Genomic DNA, 21,002 nt, shown 5'->3' on the forward strand with positions numbered 1-21,002 from the left:
CTCCTGATGTGCAGCCATAGTGTAGTTATACTGTACACTGCTATACTGCGCCCCGGCCCTCCTGATGTGCAGCCATAGTGTAGTTATACTGTACACTGCTATACTGCGCCCCGGCCCTCCTGATGTGCAGCCATAGTGTAGTGAGACTGTACACTGCTACACTGCGCCCCGGCCCTCCTGATGTATACCCATAGTGTAGTGAGACTGTACACTGCTATACTGCGCCCCGGCCCTCCTGATGTGCAGCCATAGTGTAGTTATACTGTACACTGCTATACTGTGCCCCGGCCCTCCTGATGTGTAGCCATAGTGTAGTGAGACTGTACACTGCTATACTGCGCCCCGGCCCTCCTGATGTGCAGCCATAGTGTAGTGAGACTGTACACTGCTATACTGCGCCCCGGCCCTCCTGATGTGTAGCCATAGTGTAGTGAGACTGTACACTGCTATACTGTGCCCCGGCCCTCCTGATGTGCAGCCATAGTGTAGTGAGACTGTACACTGCTATACTGCGCCCCGGCCCTCCTGATGTGTAGCCATAGTGTAGTGAGACTGTACACTGCTATACTGCGCCCCGGCCCTCCTGATGTGCAGCCATAGTGTAGTGAGACTGTATACTGCTATACTGCGCCCCGGCCCTCCTGATGTGCAGCCATAGTGTAGTGAGACTGTATACTGCTATACTGCGCCCCGGCCCTCCTGATGTGCAGCCATAGTGTAGTGAGACTGTACACTGCTATACTGCGCCCCGGCCCTCCTGATGTGCAGCCATAGTGTAGTTATACTGTACACTGCTATACTGCGCCCCGGCCCTCCTGATGTGCAGCCATAGTGTAGTGAGACTGTATACTGCTATACTGCGCCCCGGCCCTCCTGATGTGCAGCCATAGTGTAGTGAGACTGTACACTGCTATACTGCGCCCCGGCCCTCCTGATGTGCAGCCATAGTGTAGTTATACTGTACACTGCTATACTGCGCCCCGGCCCTCCTGATGTGCAGCCATAGTGTAGTGAGACTGTACACTGTTATACTGCGCCCCGGCCCTCCTGATGTGCAGCCATAGTGTAGTGAGACTGTATACTGCTATACTGCGCCCCGGCCCTCCTTATGTGCAGCCATAGTGTAGTGAGACTGTACACTGCTATACTGCGCCCCGGCCCTCCTGATGTGCAGCCATAGTGTAGTGAGACTGTACACTGCTATACTGTGCCCCGGCCCTCCTGATGTGCAGCCATAGTGTAGTGAGACTGTACACTGCTATACTGCGCCCCGGCCCTCCTGATGTGCAGCCATAGTGTAGTTATACTGTACACTGCTATACTGCGCCCCGGCCCTCCTGATGTGCAGCCATAGTGTAGTTATACTGTACACTGCTATACTGCGCCCCGGCCCTCCTGATATGTAGCCATAGTGTAGTTATACTGTACACTGCTATACTGCGCCCCGGCCCTCCTGATGTGTAGCCATAGTGTAGTGAGACTGTACACTGCTATACTGCACCCCGGCCCTCCTGATGTGCAGCCATAGTGTAGTGAGACTGTACACTGCTATACTGCGCCCCGGCCCTCCTGATGTGTACCCATAGTGTAATGAGACTGTACACTGCAATACTGCGCCCCGGCCCTCCTGATGTGCAGCCATAGTGTAGTGAGACTGTACACTGCTATACTGCGCCCCGGCCCTCCCGATGTGTAACCATAGTGTAGTGAGACTGTACACTGCTATACTGCGCCCCGGCCCTCCTGATGTATACCCATAGTGTAGTTATTCTGTACACTGCTATACTGCGCCCCGGCCCTCCTGATGTGTAGCCATAGTGTAGTGAGACTGTACACTGCTATACTGCGCCCCGGCCCTCCTGATGTGCAGCCATAGTGTAGTTATACTGTACACTGCTATACTGCGCCCCGGCCCTCCTGATGTGCAGCCATAGTGTAGTTATACTGTACACTGCTATACTGCGCCCCGGCCCTCCTGATGTGCAGCCATAGTGTAGTTATACTGTACACTGCTATACTGCGCCCCGGCCCTCCTGATGTGTAGCCATAGTGTAGTTATACTGTACACTGCTATACTGCGCCCCGGCCCTCCTGATGTGCAGCCATAGTGTAGTGAGACTGTACACTGTTATACTGCGCCCCGGCCCTCCTGATGTGTAGCCATAGTGTAGTGAGACTGTACACTGCTATACTGCGCCCCGGCCCTCCTGATGTGTAACCATAGTGTAGTGAGACTGTACACTGCTATACTGCGCCCCGGCCCTCCTGATGTGCAGCCATAGTGTAGTTATACTGTACACTGCTATACTGCGCCCCGGCCCTCCTGATGTGCAGCCATAGTGTAGTTATACTGTACACTGCTATACTGCGCCCCGGCCCTCCTGATGTGCACCCATAGTGTAGTGAGACTGTACACTGCTATACTGCGCCCCGGCCCTCCTGATGTGTAGCCATAGTGTAGTGAGACTGTACACTGCTATACTGCGCCCCGACCCTCCTGATGTGCAGCCATAGTGTAGTGAGACTGTACACTGCTATACTGCGCCCCGGCCCTCCTGATGTGTAACCATAGTGTAGTGAGACTGTACACTGCTATACTACGCCCCGGCCCTCCTGATGTGCACCCATAGTGTAGTGAGACTGTACACTGCTATACTGCGCCCCGGCCCTCCTGATGTGTAGCCATAGTGTAGTGAGACTGTACACTGCTATACTGCGCCCCGACCCTCCTGATGTGCAGCCACAGTGTAGTGAGACTGTACACTGCTATACTGCGCCCCGGCCCTCCTGATGTGCAGCCATAGTGTAGTGAGACTGTACACTGCTATACTGCGCCCCGGCCCTCCTGATGTGCAGCCATAGTGTAGTGAGACTGTACACTGTTATACTGCGCCCCGGCCCTCCTTATGTGCAGCCATAGTGTAGTGAGACTGTACACTGCTATACTGCGCCCCGGCCCTCCTGATGTGCAGCCATAGTGTAGTTATACTGTACACTGCTATACTGCGCCCTGGCCCTCCTGATGTGTAACCATAGTGTAGTGAGACTGTACACTGCTATACTGCGCCCCGGCCCTCCTGATGTGCAGTCATAGTGTAGTTATACTGTACACTGCTATACTGCGCCCCGGCCCTCCTGATGTGTAACCATAGTGTAGTGAGACTGTACACTGCTATACTGCGCCCCGGCCCTCCTGATGTGTAGCCATAGTGTAGTGAGACTGTACACTGCTATACTGCGCCCCGGCCCTCCTGATGTGCAGCCATAGTGTAGTGAGACTGTACACTGCTATACTGCGCTCCGGCCCTCCTGATGTGCAGCCATAGTGTAGTGAGACTGTACACTGCTATACTGCGCCCCGGCCCTCCTGATGTGCAGCCATAGTGTAGTGAGACTGTACACTGCTATACTGCGCCCCGGCCCTCCTGATGTGTAACCATAGTGTAGTGAGACTGTACACTGCTATACTACGCCCCGGCCCTCCTGATGTGCAGCCATAGTGTAGTGAGACTGTACACTGCTATACTGCGCCCCGGCCCTCCTGATGTGTAGCCATAGTGTAGTGAGACTGTACACTGCTATACTGCGCCCCGACCCTCCTGATGTGCAGCCACAGTGTAGTGAGACTGTACACTGCTATACTGCGCCCCGGCCCTCCTGATGTGCAGCCATAGTGTAGTGAGACTGTACACTGCTATACTGCGCCCCGGCCCTCCTGATGTGCAGCCATAGTGTAGTGAGACTGTACACTGTTATACTGCGCCCCGGCCCTCCTTATGTGCAGCCATAGTGTAGTGAGACTGTACACTGCTATACTGCGCCCCGGCCCTCCTGATGTGCAGCCATAGTGTAGTTATACTGTACACTGCTATACTGCGCCCTGGCCCTCCTGATGTGTAACCATAGTGTAGTGAGACTGTACACTGCTATACTGCGCCCCGGCCCTCCTGATGTGCAGTCATAGTGTAGTTATACTGTACACTGCTATACTGCGCCCCGACCCTCCTGATGTGTAACCATAGTGTAGTGAGACTGTACACTGCTATACTGCGCCCCGGCCCTCCTGATGTGTAGCCATAGTGTAGTGAGACTGTACACTGCTATACTGCGCCCCGGCCCTCCTGATGTGCAGCCATAGTGTAGTGAGACTGTACACTGCTATACTGCGCTCCGGCCCTCCTGATGTGCAGCCATAGTGTAGTGAGACTGTACACTGCTATACTGCGCCCCGGCCCTCCTGATGTGCAGCCATAGTGTAGTGAGACTGTACACTGCTATACTGCGCCCCGGCCCTCCTGATGTGCAGCCATAGTGTAGTGAGACTGTACACTGCTATACTGCGCTCCGGCCCTCCTGATGTGCAGCCATAGTGTAGTGAGACTGTACACTGCTATACTGCGCCCCGGCCCTCCTGATGTGCAGCCATAGTGTAGTGAGACTGTACACTGCTATACTGCGCCCCGGCCCTCCTGATGTGCAGCCATAGTGTAGTGAGACTGTACACTGCTATACTGCGCCCCGGCCCTCCTGATGTATACCCATAGTGTAGTGAGACTGTACACTGCTATACTGCGCCCCGGCCCTCCTGATGTGCAGCCATAGTGTAGTTATACTGTACACTGCTATACTGCGCCCCGGCCCTCCTGATGTGCAGCCATAGTGTAGTTATACTGTACACTGCTATACTGCGCCCCGGCCCTCCTGATGTGCAGCCATAGTGTAGTTATACTGTACACTGCTATACTGCGCCCCGGCCCTCCTGATGTGCAGCCATAGTGTAGTTATACTGTACACTGCTATACTGCACCCCGGCCCTCCTGATGTGCACCCATAGTGTAGTGAGACTGTACACTGCTATACTGCGCCCCGGCCCTCCTGATGTGTAGCCATAGTGTAGTTATACTGTACACTGCTATACTGCGCCCCGGCCCTCCTGATGTGTAGCCATAGTGTAGTTATACTGTACACTGCTATACTGCGCCCCGGCCCTCCTGATGTGCAGCCATAGTGTAGTGAGACTGTACACTGCTATACTGCGCCCCGGCCCTCCTGATGTGTAACCATAGTGTAGTGAGACTGTACACTGCTATACTGCGCCCCGGCCCTCCTGATGTGTAGCCATAGTGTAGTGAGACTGTATACTGCAATACTGTGCCCCGGCCCTCCTGATGTGCAGCCATAGTGTAGTGAGACTGTACACTGCTATACTGCGCCCCGGCCCTCCTGATGTGCAGCCATAGTGTAGTTATACTGTACACTGCTATACTGCGCCCCGGCCCTCCTGATGTGCAGCCATAGTGTAGTGAGACTGTACACTGCTATACTGCGCCCCGGCCCTCCTGATGTGTAACCATAGTGTAGTGAGACTGTACACTGCTATACTGCGCCCCGGCCCTCCTGATGTGTAGCCATAGTGTAGTGAGACTGTATACTGCTATACTGTGCCCCGGCCCTCCTGATGTGCAGCCATAGTGTAGTGAGACTGTACACTGCTATACTGCGCCCCGGCCCTCCTGATGTGCAGCCATAGTGTAGTTATACTGTACACTGCTATACTGCGCCCCGACCCTCCTGATGTGTAGCCATAGTGTAGTTATACTGTACACTGCTATACTGCGCCCCGGCCCTCCTGATGTGCAGCCATAGTGTAGTTATACTGTACACTGCTATACTGCGCCCCGGCCCTCCTGATGTGCAGCCATAGTGTAGTGAGACTGTACACTGCTATACTGCACCCCGGCCCTCCTGATGTACAGCCATAGTGTAGTTATACTGTACACTGCTATACTGCGCCCCGGCCCTCCTGATGTGCAACCATAGTGTAGTTATACTGTACACTGCTATACTGCGCCCCGGCCCTCCTGATGTGCAGCCATAGTGTAGTTATACTGTACTCTGCTATACTGCGCCCCGGCCCTCCTGATGTGCAGCCATAGTGTAGTGAGACTGTACACTGCTATACTGCGCCCCGGCCCTCCTGATGTGCAGCCATAGTGTAGTGAGACTGTACACTGCTATACTGCACCCCGGCCCTCCTGATGTGCAGCTATAGTGTAGTGAGACTGTACACTGCTATACTGCGCCCCGGCCCTCCTGATGTGCAGCCATAGTGTAGTGAGACTGTACACTGCTATACTGCGCCCCGGCCCTCCTGATGTGTAACCATAGTGTAGTGAGACTGTACACTGCTATACTGCGCCCCGGCCCTCCTGATGTGCAGCCATAGTGTAGTTATACTGTACACTGCTATACTGCGCCCCGGCCCTCCTGATGTGCAGCCATAGTATAGTTATACTGTACACTGCTATACTGCGCCCCGGCCCTCCTGATGTGCAGCCATAGTGTAATGAGACTGTACACTGCTATACTGCGCCCCAGCCCTCCTGATGTGTAGCCATAGTGTAGTGAGACTGTACACTGCTATACTGCGCCCCGGCCCTCCTGATGTGCAGCCATAGTGTAGTGAGACTGTACACTGCTATACTGCGCCCCGGCCCTCCTGATGTGCAGCCATAGTTAAGTGAGACTGTACACTGCTATACTGCACCCCGGCCCTCCTGATGTGCAGCCATAGTGTAGTGAGACTGTACACTGTTATACTGCGCCCCGGCCCTCCTGATGTGCAGCCATAGTGTAGTTATACTGTACACTGCTATACTGCGCCCCGGCCCTCCTGATGTGCAGCCATAGTGTAGTGAGACTGTACACTGCTATACTGCGCCCCGGCCCTCCTGATGTGCAGCCATAGTGTAGTGAGACTGTACACTGCTATACTGTGCCCCGGCCCTCCTGATGTGCAGCCATAGTGTAGTGAGACTGTACACTGCTATACTGCGCCCCGGCCCTCCTGATGTGTAGCCATAGTGTAGTGAGACTGTACACTGCTATACTGAGCCCCGGCCCTCCTGATGTATACCCATAGTGTAGTGAGACTGTATACTGCGCCCCGGCCCTCCTGATGTGTAACCATAGTGTAGTGAGACTGTACACTGCTATACTGCGCCCCGGCCCTCCTGATGTGCAGCCATAGTGTAGTGAGACTGTACACTGCTATACTGCGCCCCGGCCCTCCTGATGTGCAGCCATAGTGTAGTGAGACTGTACACTGCTATACTGTGCCCCGGCCCTCCTGATGTGCAGCCATAGTGTAGTTATACTGTACACTGCTATACTGCGCCCCGGCCCTCCTGATGTGCAGCCATAGTGTAGTGAGACTGTACACTGCTATACTGCACCCCGGCCCTCCTGATGTGCAGCCATAGTGTAGTTATACTGTACACTGCTATACTGCGCCCCGGCCCTCCTGATGTGCAGCCATAGTGTAGTGAGACTGTACACTGCTATACTGCGCCCTGGCCCTCCTGATGTGTAACCATAGTGTAGTTATACTGTACACTGCTATACTGTGCCCCGGCCCTCCTGATGTGCAGCCATAGTGTAGTTATACTGTACACTGCTATACTGCGCCCCGGCCCTCCTGATGTGTAACCATAGTGTAGTGAGACTGTACACTGCTATACTGCGCCCTGGCCCTCATGATGTGCAGCCATAGTGTAGTTATACTGTACACTGCTATACTGCGCCCCGGCCCTCCTGATGTGTAACCATAGTGTAGTGAGACTGTACACTGCTATACTGCGCCCCGGCCCTCCTGATGTGCAGCCATAGTGTAGTGAGACTGTACACTGCTATACTGCGCCCCGGCCCTCCTGATGTGCAGCCATAGTGTAGTGAGACTGTACACTGCTATACTGTGCCCCGGCCCTCCTGATGTGCAGCCATAGTGTAGTTATACTGTACACTGCTATACTGCGCCCCGGCCCTCCTGATGTGCAGCCATAGTGTAGTGAGACTGTACACTGCTATACTGCGCCCCGGCCCTCCTGATGTGCAGCCATAGTGTAGTTATACTGTACACTGCTATACTGCACCCCGGCCCTACTGATGTGCAGCGATAGTGTAGTGAGACTGTACACTGCTATACTGCGCCCCGGCCCTCCTGATGTGCAGCCATAGTGTAGTTATACTGTACACTGCTATACTGCGCCCCGACCCTCCTGATGTGCAGCCATAGTGTAGTGAGACTGTACACTGCTATACTGCGCCCCGGTCCTCCTGATGTGCAGCCATAGTGTAGTGAGACTGTACACTGCTATACTGCGCCCCGGCCCTCCTTATGTGCAGCCATAGTGTAGTGAGACTGTACACTGCTATACTGCGCCCCGGCCCTCCTGATGTGCAGCCATAGTGTAGTGAGACTGTATACTGCTATACTGCGTCCTGGCCCTCCTGATGTATACCCATAGTGTAGTGAGACTGTACACTGCTATACTGCGCCACGGCCCTCCTGATGTGCAGCCATAGTGTAGTGAGACTGTACACTGCTATACTGCGCCCCGGCCCTCCTGATGTGTAGCCATAGTGTAGTGAGACTGTACACTGCTATACTGCGCCCCGGCCCTCCTGATGTGCAGCCATAGTGTAGTGAGACTGTACACTGCTATACTGCGCCCCGGCCCTCCTGATGTGCAGCCATAGTGTAGTGAGACTGTACACTGCTATACTGCGCCCCGGCCCTCCTGATGTGCAGCCATAGTGTAGTGAGACTGTACACTGCTATACTGCGCCCCGGCCCTCCTGATGTGCAGCCATAGTGTAGTGAGACTGTACACTGCTATACTGTGCCCCGGCCCTCCTGATGTGCAGCCATAGTGTAGCGAGACTGTACACTGCTATACTGCGCCCCGGCCCTCCTGATGTGTAGCCATAGTGTAGTGAGACTGTACACTGCTATACTGCGCCCCGGCCCTCCTGATGTGCAGCCATAGTGTAGTGAGACTGTACACTGCTATACTGCACCCCGGCTCTCCTGATGTGCAGCCATAGTGTAGTGAGACTGTACACTGCTATACTGCGCCCCGGCCCTCCTGATGTGCAGCCATAGTGTAGTGAGACTGTACACTGCTATACTGCGCCCCGGCCCTCCTGATGTGCAGCCATAGTGTAGTTATACTGTACACTGCTATACTGCGCCCCGGCCCTCCTGATGTGCAGCCATAGTGTAGTGAGACTGTACACTGCTATACTGCGCCCCGGCCCTCCTGATGTGTAACCATAGTGTAGTTATACTGTACACTGCTATACTGCGCCCCGGCCCTCCTGATGTGCAGCCATAGTGTAGTGAGACTGTACACTGCTATACTGCGCCCCGGCCCTCCTGATGTGTAGCCATAGTGTAGTGAGACTGTACACTGCTATACTGCGCCCCGGCCCTCCTGATGTGCAGCCATAGTGTAGTGAGACTGTATACTGCTATACTGCGCCCCGGCCCTCCTGATGTGCAGCCATAGTGTAGTGAGACTGTACACTGCTATACTGCGCCCCGGCCCTCCTGATGTGCAGCCATAGTGTAGTGAGACTGTATACTGCTACACTGTGCCCCGGCCCTCCTGATGTGCAGCCATAGTGTAGTTATACTGTACACTGCTATACTGTGCCCCGGCCCTCCTGATGTGTAACCATAGTGTAGTGAGACTGTACACTGCTATACTGCGCCCCGGCCCTCCTGATGTGTAACCATAGTGTAGTGAGACTGTACACTGCTATACTGCGCCCCGGCCCTCCTGATGTGCAGCCATAGTGTAGTTATACTGTACACTGCTATACTGCGCCCCGACCCTCCTGATGTGCAGCCATAGTGTAGTTATACTGTACACTGCTATACTGCGCCCCGGCCCTCCTGATGTGTAGCCATAGTGTAGTGAGACTGTACACTGCTATACTGCGCCCCGGCCCTCCTGATGTGTAACCATAGTGTAGTTATACTGTACACTGCTATACTGTGCCCCGGCCCTCCTGATGTGTAGCCATAGTGTAGTGAGACTGTACACTGCTATACTGCGCCCCGGCCCTCCTGATGTGTAGCCATAGTGTAGTGAGACTGTACACTGCTATACTGCGCCCCGGCCCTCCTGATGTGTAGCCATAGTGTAGTGAGACTGTACACTGCTATACTGTGCCCCGGCCCTCCTGATGTGCAGCCATAGTGTAGTGAGACTGTACACTGCTATACTGCGCCCCGGCCCTCCTGATGTGCAGCCATAGTGTAGTGAGACTGTATACTGCTATACTGCACCCCGGCCCTCCTGATGTGCACCCATAGTGTAGTGAGACTTTACACTGCTATACTGCGCCCCGGCCCTCCTGATGTGCAGCCATAGTGTAGTGAGACTGTACTCTGCTATACTGCGCCCCGGCCCTCCTGATGTGCAGCCATAGTGTAGTTATACTGTACACTGCTATACTGCGCCCCGGCCCTCCTGATGTGCAGCCATAGTGTAGTTATACTGTACACTGCTATACTGCGCCCCGGCCCTCCTGATGTGTAACCATAGTGTAGTGAGACTGTACACTGCTATACTGCGCCCCAGCCCTCCTGATGTATACCCATAGTGTAGTGAGACTGTACACTGCTATACTGCACCCCGGCCCTCCTGATGTGCAGCCATAGTGTAGTGAGACTGTATACTGCTATACTGCGCCCCGGCCCTCCTGATGTGCAGCCATAGTGTAGTGAGACTGTACACTGCTATACTGCGCCCCGGCCCTCCTGATGTGTAACCATAGTGTAGTGAGACTGTACACTGCTATACTGCGCCCCGGCCCTCCTGATGTGCAGCCATAGTGTAGTGAGACTGTACACTGCTATACTGCGCCCCGGCCCTCCTGATGTGCAGCCATAGTGTAGTTATACTGTATACTGCTATACTGCGCCCCGGCCCTCCTGATGTATACCCATAGTGTAGTTATACTGTACACTGCTATACTGCGCCCCGGCCCTCCTGATGTGTAGCCATAGTGTAGTTATACTGTACACTGCTATACTGTGCCCTGGCCCTCCTGATGTGCAGCCATAGTGTAGTGAGACTGTACACTGTTATACTGCGCCCCGGCCCTCCTGATGTATACCCATAGTGTAGTGAGACTGTATACTGCTATACTGCGCCCCGGCCCTCCTGATGTGCAGCCATAGTGTAGTGAGACTGTACACTGCTATACTGCGCCCCGGCCCTCCTGATGTGTAGCCATAGTGTAGTTATACTGTACACTGCTATACTGCGCCCCAGCCCTCCTAATGTGCAGCCATAGTGTAGTGAGACTGTACACTGCTATACTGCGCCCCGGCCCTCCTGATGTGTAGCCATAGTGTAGTGAGACTGTACACTGCTATACTGCGCCCCGGCCCTCCTGATGTGCAGCCATAGTGTAGTTATACTGTATACTGCTATACTGCGCCCCGGCCCTCCTGATGTGCAGCCATAGTGTAGTGAGACTGTACACTGCTATACTGCGCCCCGGCCCTCCTGATGTGTAGCCATAGTGTAGTGAGACTGTACACTGCTATACTGCGCCCCGGCCCTCCTGATGTGCAGCCATAGTGTAGTGAGACTGTACACTGCTATACTGCGCCCCGGCCCTCCTGATGTGCAGCCATAGTGTAGTTATACTGTACACTGCTATACTGCGCCCCGGCCCTCCTGATGTGCAGCCATAGTGTAGTTATACTGTACACTGCTATACTGCGCCCCGGCCCTCCTGATGTGCAGCCATAGTGTAGTTATACTGTACACTGCTATACTGCGCCCCGGCCCTCCTGATGTGTAGCCATAGTGTAGTTATACTGTACACTGCTATACTGTGCCCTGGCCCTCCTGATGTGTAACCATAGTGTAGTTATACTGTACACTGCTATACTGCGCCCCGGCCCTCCTGATGTGTAGCCATAGTGTAGTTATACTGTACACTGCTATACTGCGCCCCAGCCCTCCTAATGTGCAGCCATAGTGTAGTGAGACTGTACACTGCTATACTGCGCCCCGGCCCTCCTGATGTGTAGCCATAGTGTAGTGAGACTGTACACTGCTATACTGCGCCCCGGCCCTCCTGATGTGCAGCCATAGTGTAGTTATACTGTATACTGCTATACTGCGCCCCGGCCCTCCTGATGTGTAACCATAGTGTAGTGAGACTGTATACTGCTATACTGCGCCCCGGCCCTCCTGATGTGCAGCCATAGTGTAGTGAGACTGTACACTGCTATACTGCGCCCCGGCCCTCCTGATGTGCAGCCATAGTGTAGTTATACTGTATACTGCTATACTGCGCCCCGGCCCTCCTGATGTGTAACCATAGTGTAGTGAGACTGTACACTGCTATACTGTGCCCCGGCCCTCCTGATGTGCAGCCATAGTGTAGTTATACTGTACACTGCTATACTGCGCCCCGGCCCTCCTGATGTATACCCATAGTGTAGTTATACTGTACACTGCTATACTGCGCCCCGGCCCTCCTGATGTGTAGCCATAGTGTAGTGAGACTGTACACTGCTATACTGCGCCCCGGCCCTCCTGATGTGCAGCCATAGTGTAGTGAGACTGTACACTGCTATACTGCGCCCCGGCCCTCCTGATGTGTAGCCATAGTGTAGTGAGACTGTACACTGCTATACTGCGCCCCGGCCCTCCTGATGTGCAGCCATAGTGTAGTGAGACTGTACACTGCTATACTGCGCCCCGGCCCTCCTGATGTACAGCCATAGTGTAGTGAGACTGTACACTGCTATACTGCGCCCCGGCCCTCCTGATGTGCAGCCATAGTGTAGTTATACTGTACACTGCTATACTGCGCCCCGGCCCTCCTGATGTGCAGCCATAGTGTAGTGAGACTGTACACTGCTTTACTGCGCCCCGGCCCTCCTGATGTGCAGCCATAGTGTAGTTATACTGTACACTGCTATACTGCGCCCCGGCCCTCCTGATGTGCAGCCATAGTGTAGTGAGACTGTACACTGCTATACTGCGCCCCGGCCCTCCTGATGTATACCCATAGTGTAGTGAGACTGTACACTGCTATACTGCGCTCCGGCCCTCCTGATGTGCAGCCATAGTGTAGTGAGATTGTACACTGCTATACTGCGCCCCGACCCTCCTGATGTGTAGCCATAGTGTAGTGAGACTGTACACTGCTATACTGCGCCCCGGCCCTCCTGATGTGCAGCCATAGTGTAGTTATACTGTACACTGCTATACTGCGCCCCGGCCCTCCTGATGTGCAGCCATAGTGTAGTTATACTGTACACTGCTATACTGCGCCCCGGCCCTCCTGATGTGCAGCCATAGTGTAGTGAGACTGTACACTGCTATACTGCGCCCCGGCCCTCCTGATGTGCAGCCATAGTGTAGTTATACTGTACACTGCTATACTGCGCCCCGGCCCTCCTGATGTGCAGGAGACGGTTTTGGCTTTCCCTTTCTTTGTGTAATGTGATATTTATAGAGTCATTGTGAGCGGTAACGTATCGAACTGTTCGGTGGAGTCTGGCAGACGCGAGGCGTGTACACTGATATGTTAATAACTCCTCCGCTGGTATTACATAGAACAATAGACGGGGTAATGTTCTGTACCGCCAGACACTGCACAATACTAATACTGACACAATGTAGCAATGTTGTTGTGTTTATAACTGCAATAAAGTTACAGATGTAGCTGTGCTAAACCCGGACGTGTCTAAGAGAGGGGACAAGTACACGGCATCTAGAGGGGCGCTGAGGAGCCCAAAAGTAACCCCTCAATACATCCAATGTCACACATCACTTACTTATGGTGCCCACACATGTAATCACTCAGTACAATGTAGAGAGCGGCCACATCTCCTTATACAAAGAACACATTCCCATTTATAGAGAGAGAGCAGCTTCGCACGGGTATATTTAATTTTTTGTTTGTGTAGTGGTCCTATAAGAATAGGTTGATTGCTAAAGAAACCTGGCGTAAAGCTGTGTGTATGTGAAGACTGAAAAACCTGCGAGTTTCCATTGGTCCATAAGCGTCATGTGTATCTGTATCTCAGTTTACATATCAGTGAAAAACCTGGGATCGGTTGTTATGGAAACCTGGAGTAAAGCTGTGTGTATGTGACCTTGTGTAGCAGTGTCATCCACTGTGCCCTGCCCTTTTAAAGGTGACATACAGCAGTGAAGAAGAATGGCTGGGTTGTTATGGAAACCTAGAGTAAAACTCTAATGTGTGGTACTCTATGCAGAGCCACATATGTAATACTCTGGTGTGTGGTACTGTGTACAGAGGTGTGTACCTAATCCTCCGACATGTGGTATCGTGTGCAGTGGCGCGTATCTAATCTTCTGGCATGTGGTATTGTGTGAAGAGGCATGGATCTAATCCTCCAGCATGTGGTGCTCTCTGCAGACGCGTATCTAATCCGGAAGCATGTGGAACTGTGTGCAGACACACATATCTAATCCTTCGGTGTGTGGAACTGTGTGCATACTGTCTGCACACAGTTCCACATGCTGGAGACTTAGATATGTGCGCCTGCACACAGTTCCTGCCAGTATATGAGAAAGTAGCCACATCCCTATATACACTCACTGGCCACTTTATTAGGTACACCATGCTAGTAACGGGTTGGACCCCCTTTTGCCTTCAGAACTGCCTCAATTCTTCGTGGCATAGATACAACAAGGTGCTGGAAGCATTCCTCAGAGATTTTGGTCCATAGTGACATGATGGCATCACACAGTTGCAGTCGCAGATTTGTCGGCTGCACATCCATGATGCGAATCTCCCGTTCCACCACATCCCAAAGATGCTCCTCTATTGGATTGAGATCTGGTGACTGTGGAGGCCATTGGAGTACAGTGAACTCATTGTCATGTTCAAGAAACCAGTCTGAGATGATTCCAGCTTTATGACATGGCATTGCATTATCCTGCTGAAAGTAGCCATCAGATGTTGGGTACATTGTGGTCATAAAGGGATGGACATGGTCAGCAACAATACTCAGGTAGGCTTTGGCGTTGCAACCATGCTCAATTGGTACCAAGGGGCCCAAAGAGTGCCAAGAAAATATTCCCCACACCATGACACCACCACCACCAGCCTGAACCGTTACCGATACAAGGCAGGATGGATCCATGCTTTCATGTTGTTGACGCCAAATTCTGACCCTACCATCCGAATGTCGCAGCAGAAATCGAGACTCATCAGACCAGGCAACGTTTTTCCAATCTTCAATTGTCCAATTTCGATGAGCTTGTGCAAATTGTAGCCTCAGTTTCCTGTTCTTAGCTGAAAGGAGTGGCCCCCAGTGTGGTCTTCTGCTGCTGTAGCCCATCTGTAGCCTCAAAGTTGGACGTACTGTGCGGCGTTCAGAGATGCTCTTCTGGCTACCTTGGTTGTAACGGGTGGCTATTTGAGTCACTGTTGCCTTTCTATCAGCTGGAACCAGTCTGGCCATTCTCCTCTGACCTCTGGCATCAACAACGCATTTCCGCCCCCCACAGAACTGCCGCTCACTGGATGTTTTTTCTTTTTCGGACCATTCTCTGTAAACCCTAGAAATGGTTGTGCGTGAAAATCCCAGTAGATCAGCAGTTTCTGAAATACTCAGACCAGCCCTTCTGGCACCAACAACCATGCCACGTTCAAAGGCACTCAAATCACCTTTCTTCCCCCCCATACTGATGCTCGGTTTGAACTGCAGGAGATTGTCTTGACCATGTCTACATGCCTAAATGCACTGAGTTGTCGCCATGTGATTGGCTGATTAGAAATTAAGTGTTAACGAGCAGTTGGACAGGTGTACCTAATAAAGTGGCCGGTGAGTGTATATAGCCACATATATAACCACATCTCCATAAACAGAGCAGACAAATCCTCATATATAGAGAGCGGACACCTGTTCATATATAGAGAGCAGCCACCTGTTCATATATAGAGAGCGGCCACCTGTTCATATATAGAGAGCGGCCACCTGTTCATATATAGAGAGCAGCCACCTGTTCATATATAGAGAGCGGCCACCTGTTCATATATAGAGAGCAGCGACCTGTTCATATATAGCGAGCGGCCACCTGTTCATATATAGAGAGCAGCGACCTGTTCATATATAGAGAGCAGCCACCTCATCATATATAGAGCGCGGCCACCTGTTCATATATAGAGAGCAGCCACCTGATCATAGAGAGCAGCCACCTGTTCATATATAGAGAGCGGCCACCTGTTCATATATAGAGAGCGGCCACCTGTTCATATATAGAGAGCAGCCACCTGTTCATATATAGAGAGCGGCCACCTGTTCATATATAGAGAGCGGCCACCTGTTCATATATAGAGAGCAGCCACCTGTTCATATATAGAGTGCGGTCACCTGTTCATATATAGAGAGCAGCCACCTGTTCATATATAGAGAGCAGCCACCTCATCATATATAGAGAGCGGCCACCTGTTCATATATAGAGAGCAGCCACCTGTTCATATATGGAGAGCGGCCACCTGTTCATATATAGAGAGCAGCCACCTGTTCATATATAGAGAGCGGCCACCTGTTCATATATAGAGAGCGGCCACCTGTTCATATATAGAGAGCGGCCACCTGTTCATATATAGAGAGCGGCCACCTGTTCATATATAGAGAGCGGCCACCTGTTCATATATAGAGAGCAGCCACCTGTTCATATATAGAGAGCAGCCACCTGTTCATATATAAAGAGCAGACACTTGTTCATATATGGAGAGCGGCCACCTGTTCATATATAGAGAGCGGTCACCTGTTCATATATGGAGAGCGGCCACCTGTTCATAGAGCAGCCACCTGTTCATATATAGAGAGCAGCCACCTGTTCATATATAGAGAGCGGCCACCTGTTCATATATAGAGAGCGGCCACCTGTTCATATATAGAGAGCAGCCACCTGTTCATATATAGAGAGCGGCCACCTGTTCATATATAGAGAGCAGCCACCTGTTCATATATAGAGAGCAGCCACCTGTTTATATATAGAGAGCAGCCACCTGTTCATATATAGAGAGCAGCCACCTGTTTATATATAGAGAGCAGCCACCTGATCATATATAGAGAGCGGCCACCTGTTCATATATAGAGAGCAGCCACCTGTTTATATATAGAGAGCAGCCACCTGTTTATATATAGAGAGCAGCCACCTGTTTATATATAGAGAGCAGCCACCTGTTTATATATAGAGAGCAGCCACCTGTTTATATATAGAGAGCAGCCACCTGTTCATATATAGAGAGCAGCCACCTGTTCATATATAGAGAGCAGCCACCTGTTCATATATAGAGAGCAGCCACCTGTTCATATATAGAGAGCAGCCACCTGTTTATATATAGAGAGCAGCCACCTGATCATATATAGAGAGCGGCCACCTGTTCATATATAAAGAGCAGCCACCTGTTTATATATAGAGAGCAGCCACCTGTTTATATATAGAGAGCAGCCACCTGTTTATATATAGAGAGCAGCCACCTGTTTATATATAGAGAGCAGCCACCTGTTCATATATAGAGAGCAGCCACCTGTTCATATATAGAGAGCAGCCACCTGTTCATATATAGAGAGCAGCCACCTGTCCCTTCCATGTTTTTTTGTGCAATCCCTATCTCCCACATTCATTGTTTTTATGAAAAAATGCCCGGCCGAGTGCCCCTGTTTATTTTTCTTCTTGCTGTTGTTCATTTCTATGTATACTGATTATTAGAGAGTCATTACTGTGTATACTGATTATTAGAGAGTCATTGCTGTGTATACTGATTATTAGAGAGTCATTACTGTGTATACTGATTATTAGAGAGTCATTGCTACGTATACTGATTATTAGAGAGTCATTGCTACGTATACTGATTATTAGAGAGTCATTGCTGTGTATACTGATTATTAGAGAGTCATTGCTATGTATACTGATTATTAGAGAGTCATTGCTACGTATACTGATTATTAGAGAGTCATTGCTGTGTATACTGATTAGAGAGTCATTGCTGTGTATACTGATTAGAGAGTCATTACTATGTATACTGATTATTAGAGAGTCATTGCTACGTTTACTGATTATTAGAGAGTCATTACTGTGTATACTGATTATTAGAGAGTCATTACTGTGTAAACTGATTATTAGAGAGTCATTGCTGTGTATACTGATTATTAGTGTCATTTCCATGTATGCTGATTATTAGAGAGTCATTACTATGTATATTGATTATTTAGAGAGTCATTGCTGTGTATACTGATTATTAGAGAGTCATTGCTGTGTATACTGATTATTAGAAAGTCATTGCTGTGTATACTGATTATTAGAGAGTCATTACTACGTATACTGATTATTAGAGAGTCATTGCTGTGTATACTGATTATTAGAGAGTCATTACTGTGTATACTGATTATTAGAGAGTCATTGCTACGTATACTGATTATTAGAGAGTCATTGCTGTGTATACTGATTAGTCATTGCTATGTATACTGATTATTAGAGTCATTGCTATGTATACTGATTATTAGAGAGTCATTGCTGTGTATACTGATTATTAGAGAGTCATTGATATGTATACTGATTATTAGAGAGTCATTACTATGTATACTGATTATTTAGAGAGTCATTGCTATGTATACTGATTATTAGAGAGTCGTTTCCATGTATACTGATTATTAGTGTCATTTCCATGTATGCTGATTATTAGAGAGTCATTACTATGTATATTGATTATTTAGAGAGTCATTGCTGTGTATACTGATTATTAGAGAGTCATTACTGTGTATACTGATTATTAGAGAGTCATTGCTATGTATACTGATTATTAGAGAGTCATTACTGTGTATACTGATTATTAGAGAGTCATTGCTACGTATACTGATTATTAGAGAGTCATTGCTGTGTATACTGATTATTAGAGTCATTGCTATGTATACTGATTATTAGAGAGTCATTGCTATGTATACTGATTATTAGAGAGTCATTGCTATGTATACTGATTATTAGAGAGTCATTGCTGTGTATACTGATTATTAGAGAGTCATTGCTGTATATACTGATTATTAGAGTCATTGATATGTATACTGATTATTAGAGAGTCATTACTATGTATACTGATTATTTAGAGAGTCATTGCTATGTATACTGATTATTAGAGAGTCATTTCCATGTATACTGATTATTAGAGAGTCGTTTCCATGTATACTGATTATTAGTGTCATTACTATGTATACTGATTATTAGAGAGTCATTGCTGTGTATACTGATTATTAGAGAGTCATTACTATGTATATTGATTATTTAGAGAGTCATTGCTGTGTATACTGATTATTAGAGAGTCATTTCCATGTATACTGATTATTAGAGAGTCATTGCTGTGTATACTGATTATTAGAGAGTCATTGCTACGTATACTGATTATTAGAGAGTCATTGCTGTGTATACTGATTATTAGAGAGTCATTGCTGTATATACTGATTATTAGAGTCATTGCTACGTATACTGATTATTAGAGAGTCATTGCTATGTATACTGATTATTAGAGAGTCATTGCTATGTATACTGATTATTAGAGAGTCATTACTATGTATACTGATTATTTAGAGAGTCATTGCTACGTATACTGATTATTAGAGAGTCATTACTGTGTATACTGATTATTAGAGAGTCATTGCTGTGTATACTGATTATTAGAGAGTCATTGCTGTGTATACTGATTATTAGAGAGTCATTGCTGTGTATACTGATTATTAGAGAGTCATTGCTGTGTATACTGATTATTAGACAGTCATTGCTATGTATACTGATTATTAGAGAGTCATTGCTACGTATACTGATTATTAGAGAGTCATTACTGTGTATACTGATTATTAGACAGTCATTGCTATGTATACTGATTATTAGAGAGTCATTACTGTGTATACTGATTATTAGAGAGTCATTGCTGTGTATACTGATTATTAGAGAGTCATTGCCTGTCTGCTGAGGGTTCACCTTATTGCTGAGTCCCTTCATACCGCTGATCAGAGGGGTTCAGTAGTGAGACCCTCAGCGATCTGATACCGATGACCTGAAAAACCCCTTTCATGGTAAAGGCGTCTACTTACCCCCTGTGCAGGGGGCTGCCCCGGTCTTACATGGACAGTCCCCTGGTCAGAGATTTGTGGTGCGACATCATCTTTAGCACTTTCTGGTATAGGAGTCGTCTGATCTTTGTATGCGGTTTCTCCTTCAGTGGTTTCGTCTTTCTTGACGCTGGTTTCATTGGCTTGTCCTATTTCTTCAGCTTCCATAGAGTCATCCACATCACTGCTGGTCAAAGTTTCTGAAGGGGTGACCGCTTCATCTACACCAAGGTCTTCAGCAGAGTTTAGGATTGTACCTTCCCTTGATGGTATTGAGTTGACATCCAAGGTTGAGCTGGCTTGACTGTCATTTGTGGCCATCGTTTCGGGATGTTTGTTGGCGGGGTCTGAAGCCTCTCCACCACTAGATGATGGATCTAACGTGTCAATGGCTTCTGGTTTCTGCTCATGTACTTGTCCTAATTCAACCTCAGGTTCTCCTTCAAGATGAAGCGATCGTTCTAGGGAATCTTTAGTAAGTGAATTACTCTCAAGACTAGATACATTGGGGTCTCCATCTTGCAGAACCTCTACGGTGGAGGTGGACAATGGTGGAGATCTCCTTTCTTCTTGTGGTGTCTCCTGATTCAATATCAGAGGAGAATCTTCTCCATCAGTCCTGGAGGACAAGTCACCAGATTCTTTGGAGACAACGGCAAGATTCTCCTGTTTATTAGACTCTTCTGCCATCTTATCTTCTGTCACTTGACCATCCTGGAGATGTGAAGGTGTCAAAGCTTCAGAGGATGGACTCAGAGCTGGGTCATTCTCTGCCTTTTCGTTCAATGTAACCTCCTGACGTGAACAGAAAGAAATCAGATAGAAGAAGGAAACCCAAGTCTACATACTTACCAATCAATATAATGACAACTTATCTACTTATAATGTAACATCGAATACATGGTTTGGAAGAAGAGTTGATCTTGATGGAGCCCACCAGCCTTGGATAAAGGACCATAGATAACCAGGACCATAGTCCGAACTCATTTACCATGAGAGGTGGCCATCATAAGGTATCTGGTCAATTGTAGAA

General features: G+C 49.5%; 1 protein-coding gene across 1 annotated transcript in view; it reads right to left on the reverse strand.

Annotated features, from left to right (window-relative positions):
• Positions 1 to 21,002, reverse strand: part of TEX55 (testis expressed 55) — a 150,505-nt gene that overhangs the window by 104,154 nt on the left and 25,349 nt on the right. Inside the window, exon 3 of the mRNA XM_075262510.1 lies at positions 19,952 to 20,764. Within this exon, the coding sequence (XP_075118611.1) occupies positions 19,952 to 20,764 (813 nt within the window). The remainder of the gene's footprint in view (positions 1 to 19,951; positions 20,765 to 21,002) is intronic.

Source organism: Leptodactylus fuscus, chromosome 2 (genome assembly GCF_031893055.1).
Source record: "Leptodactylus fuscus isolate aLepFus1 chromosome 2, aLepFus1.hap2, whole genome shotgun sequence".
Lineage (NCBI taxonomy): Eukaryota > Metazoa > Chordata > Amphibia > Anura > Leptodactylidae > Leptodactylus > Leptodactylus fuscus.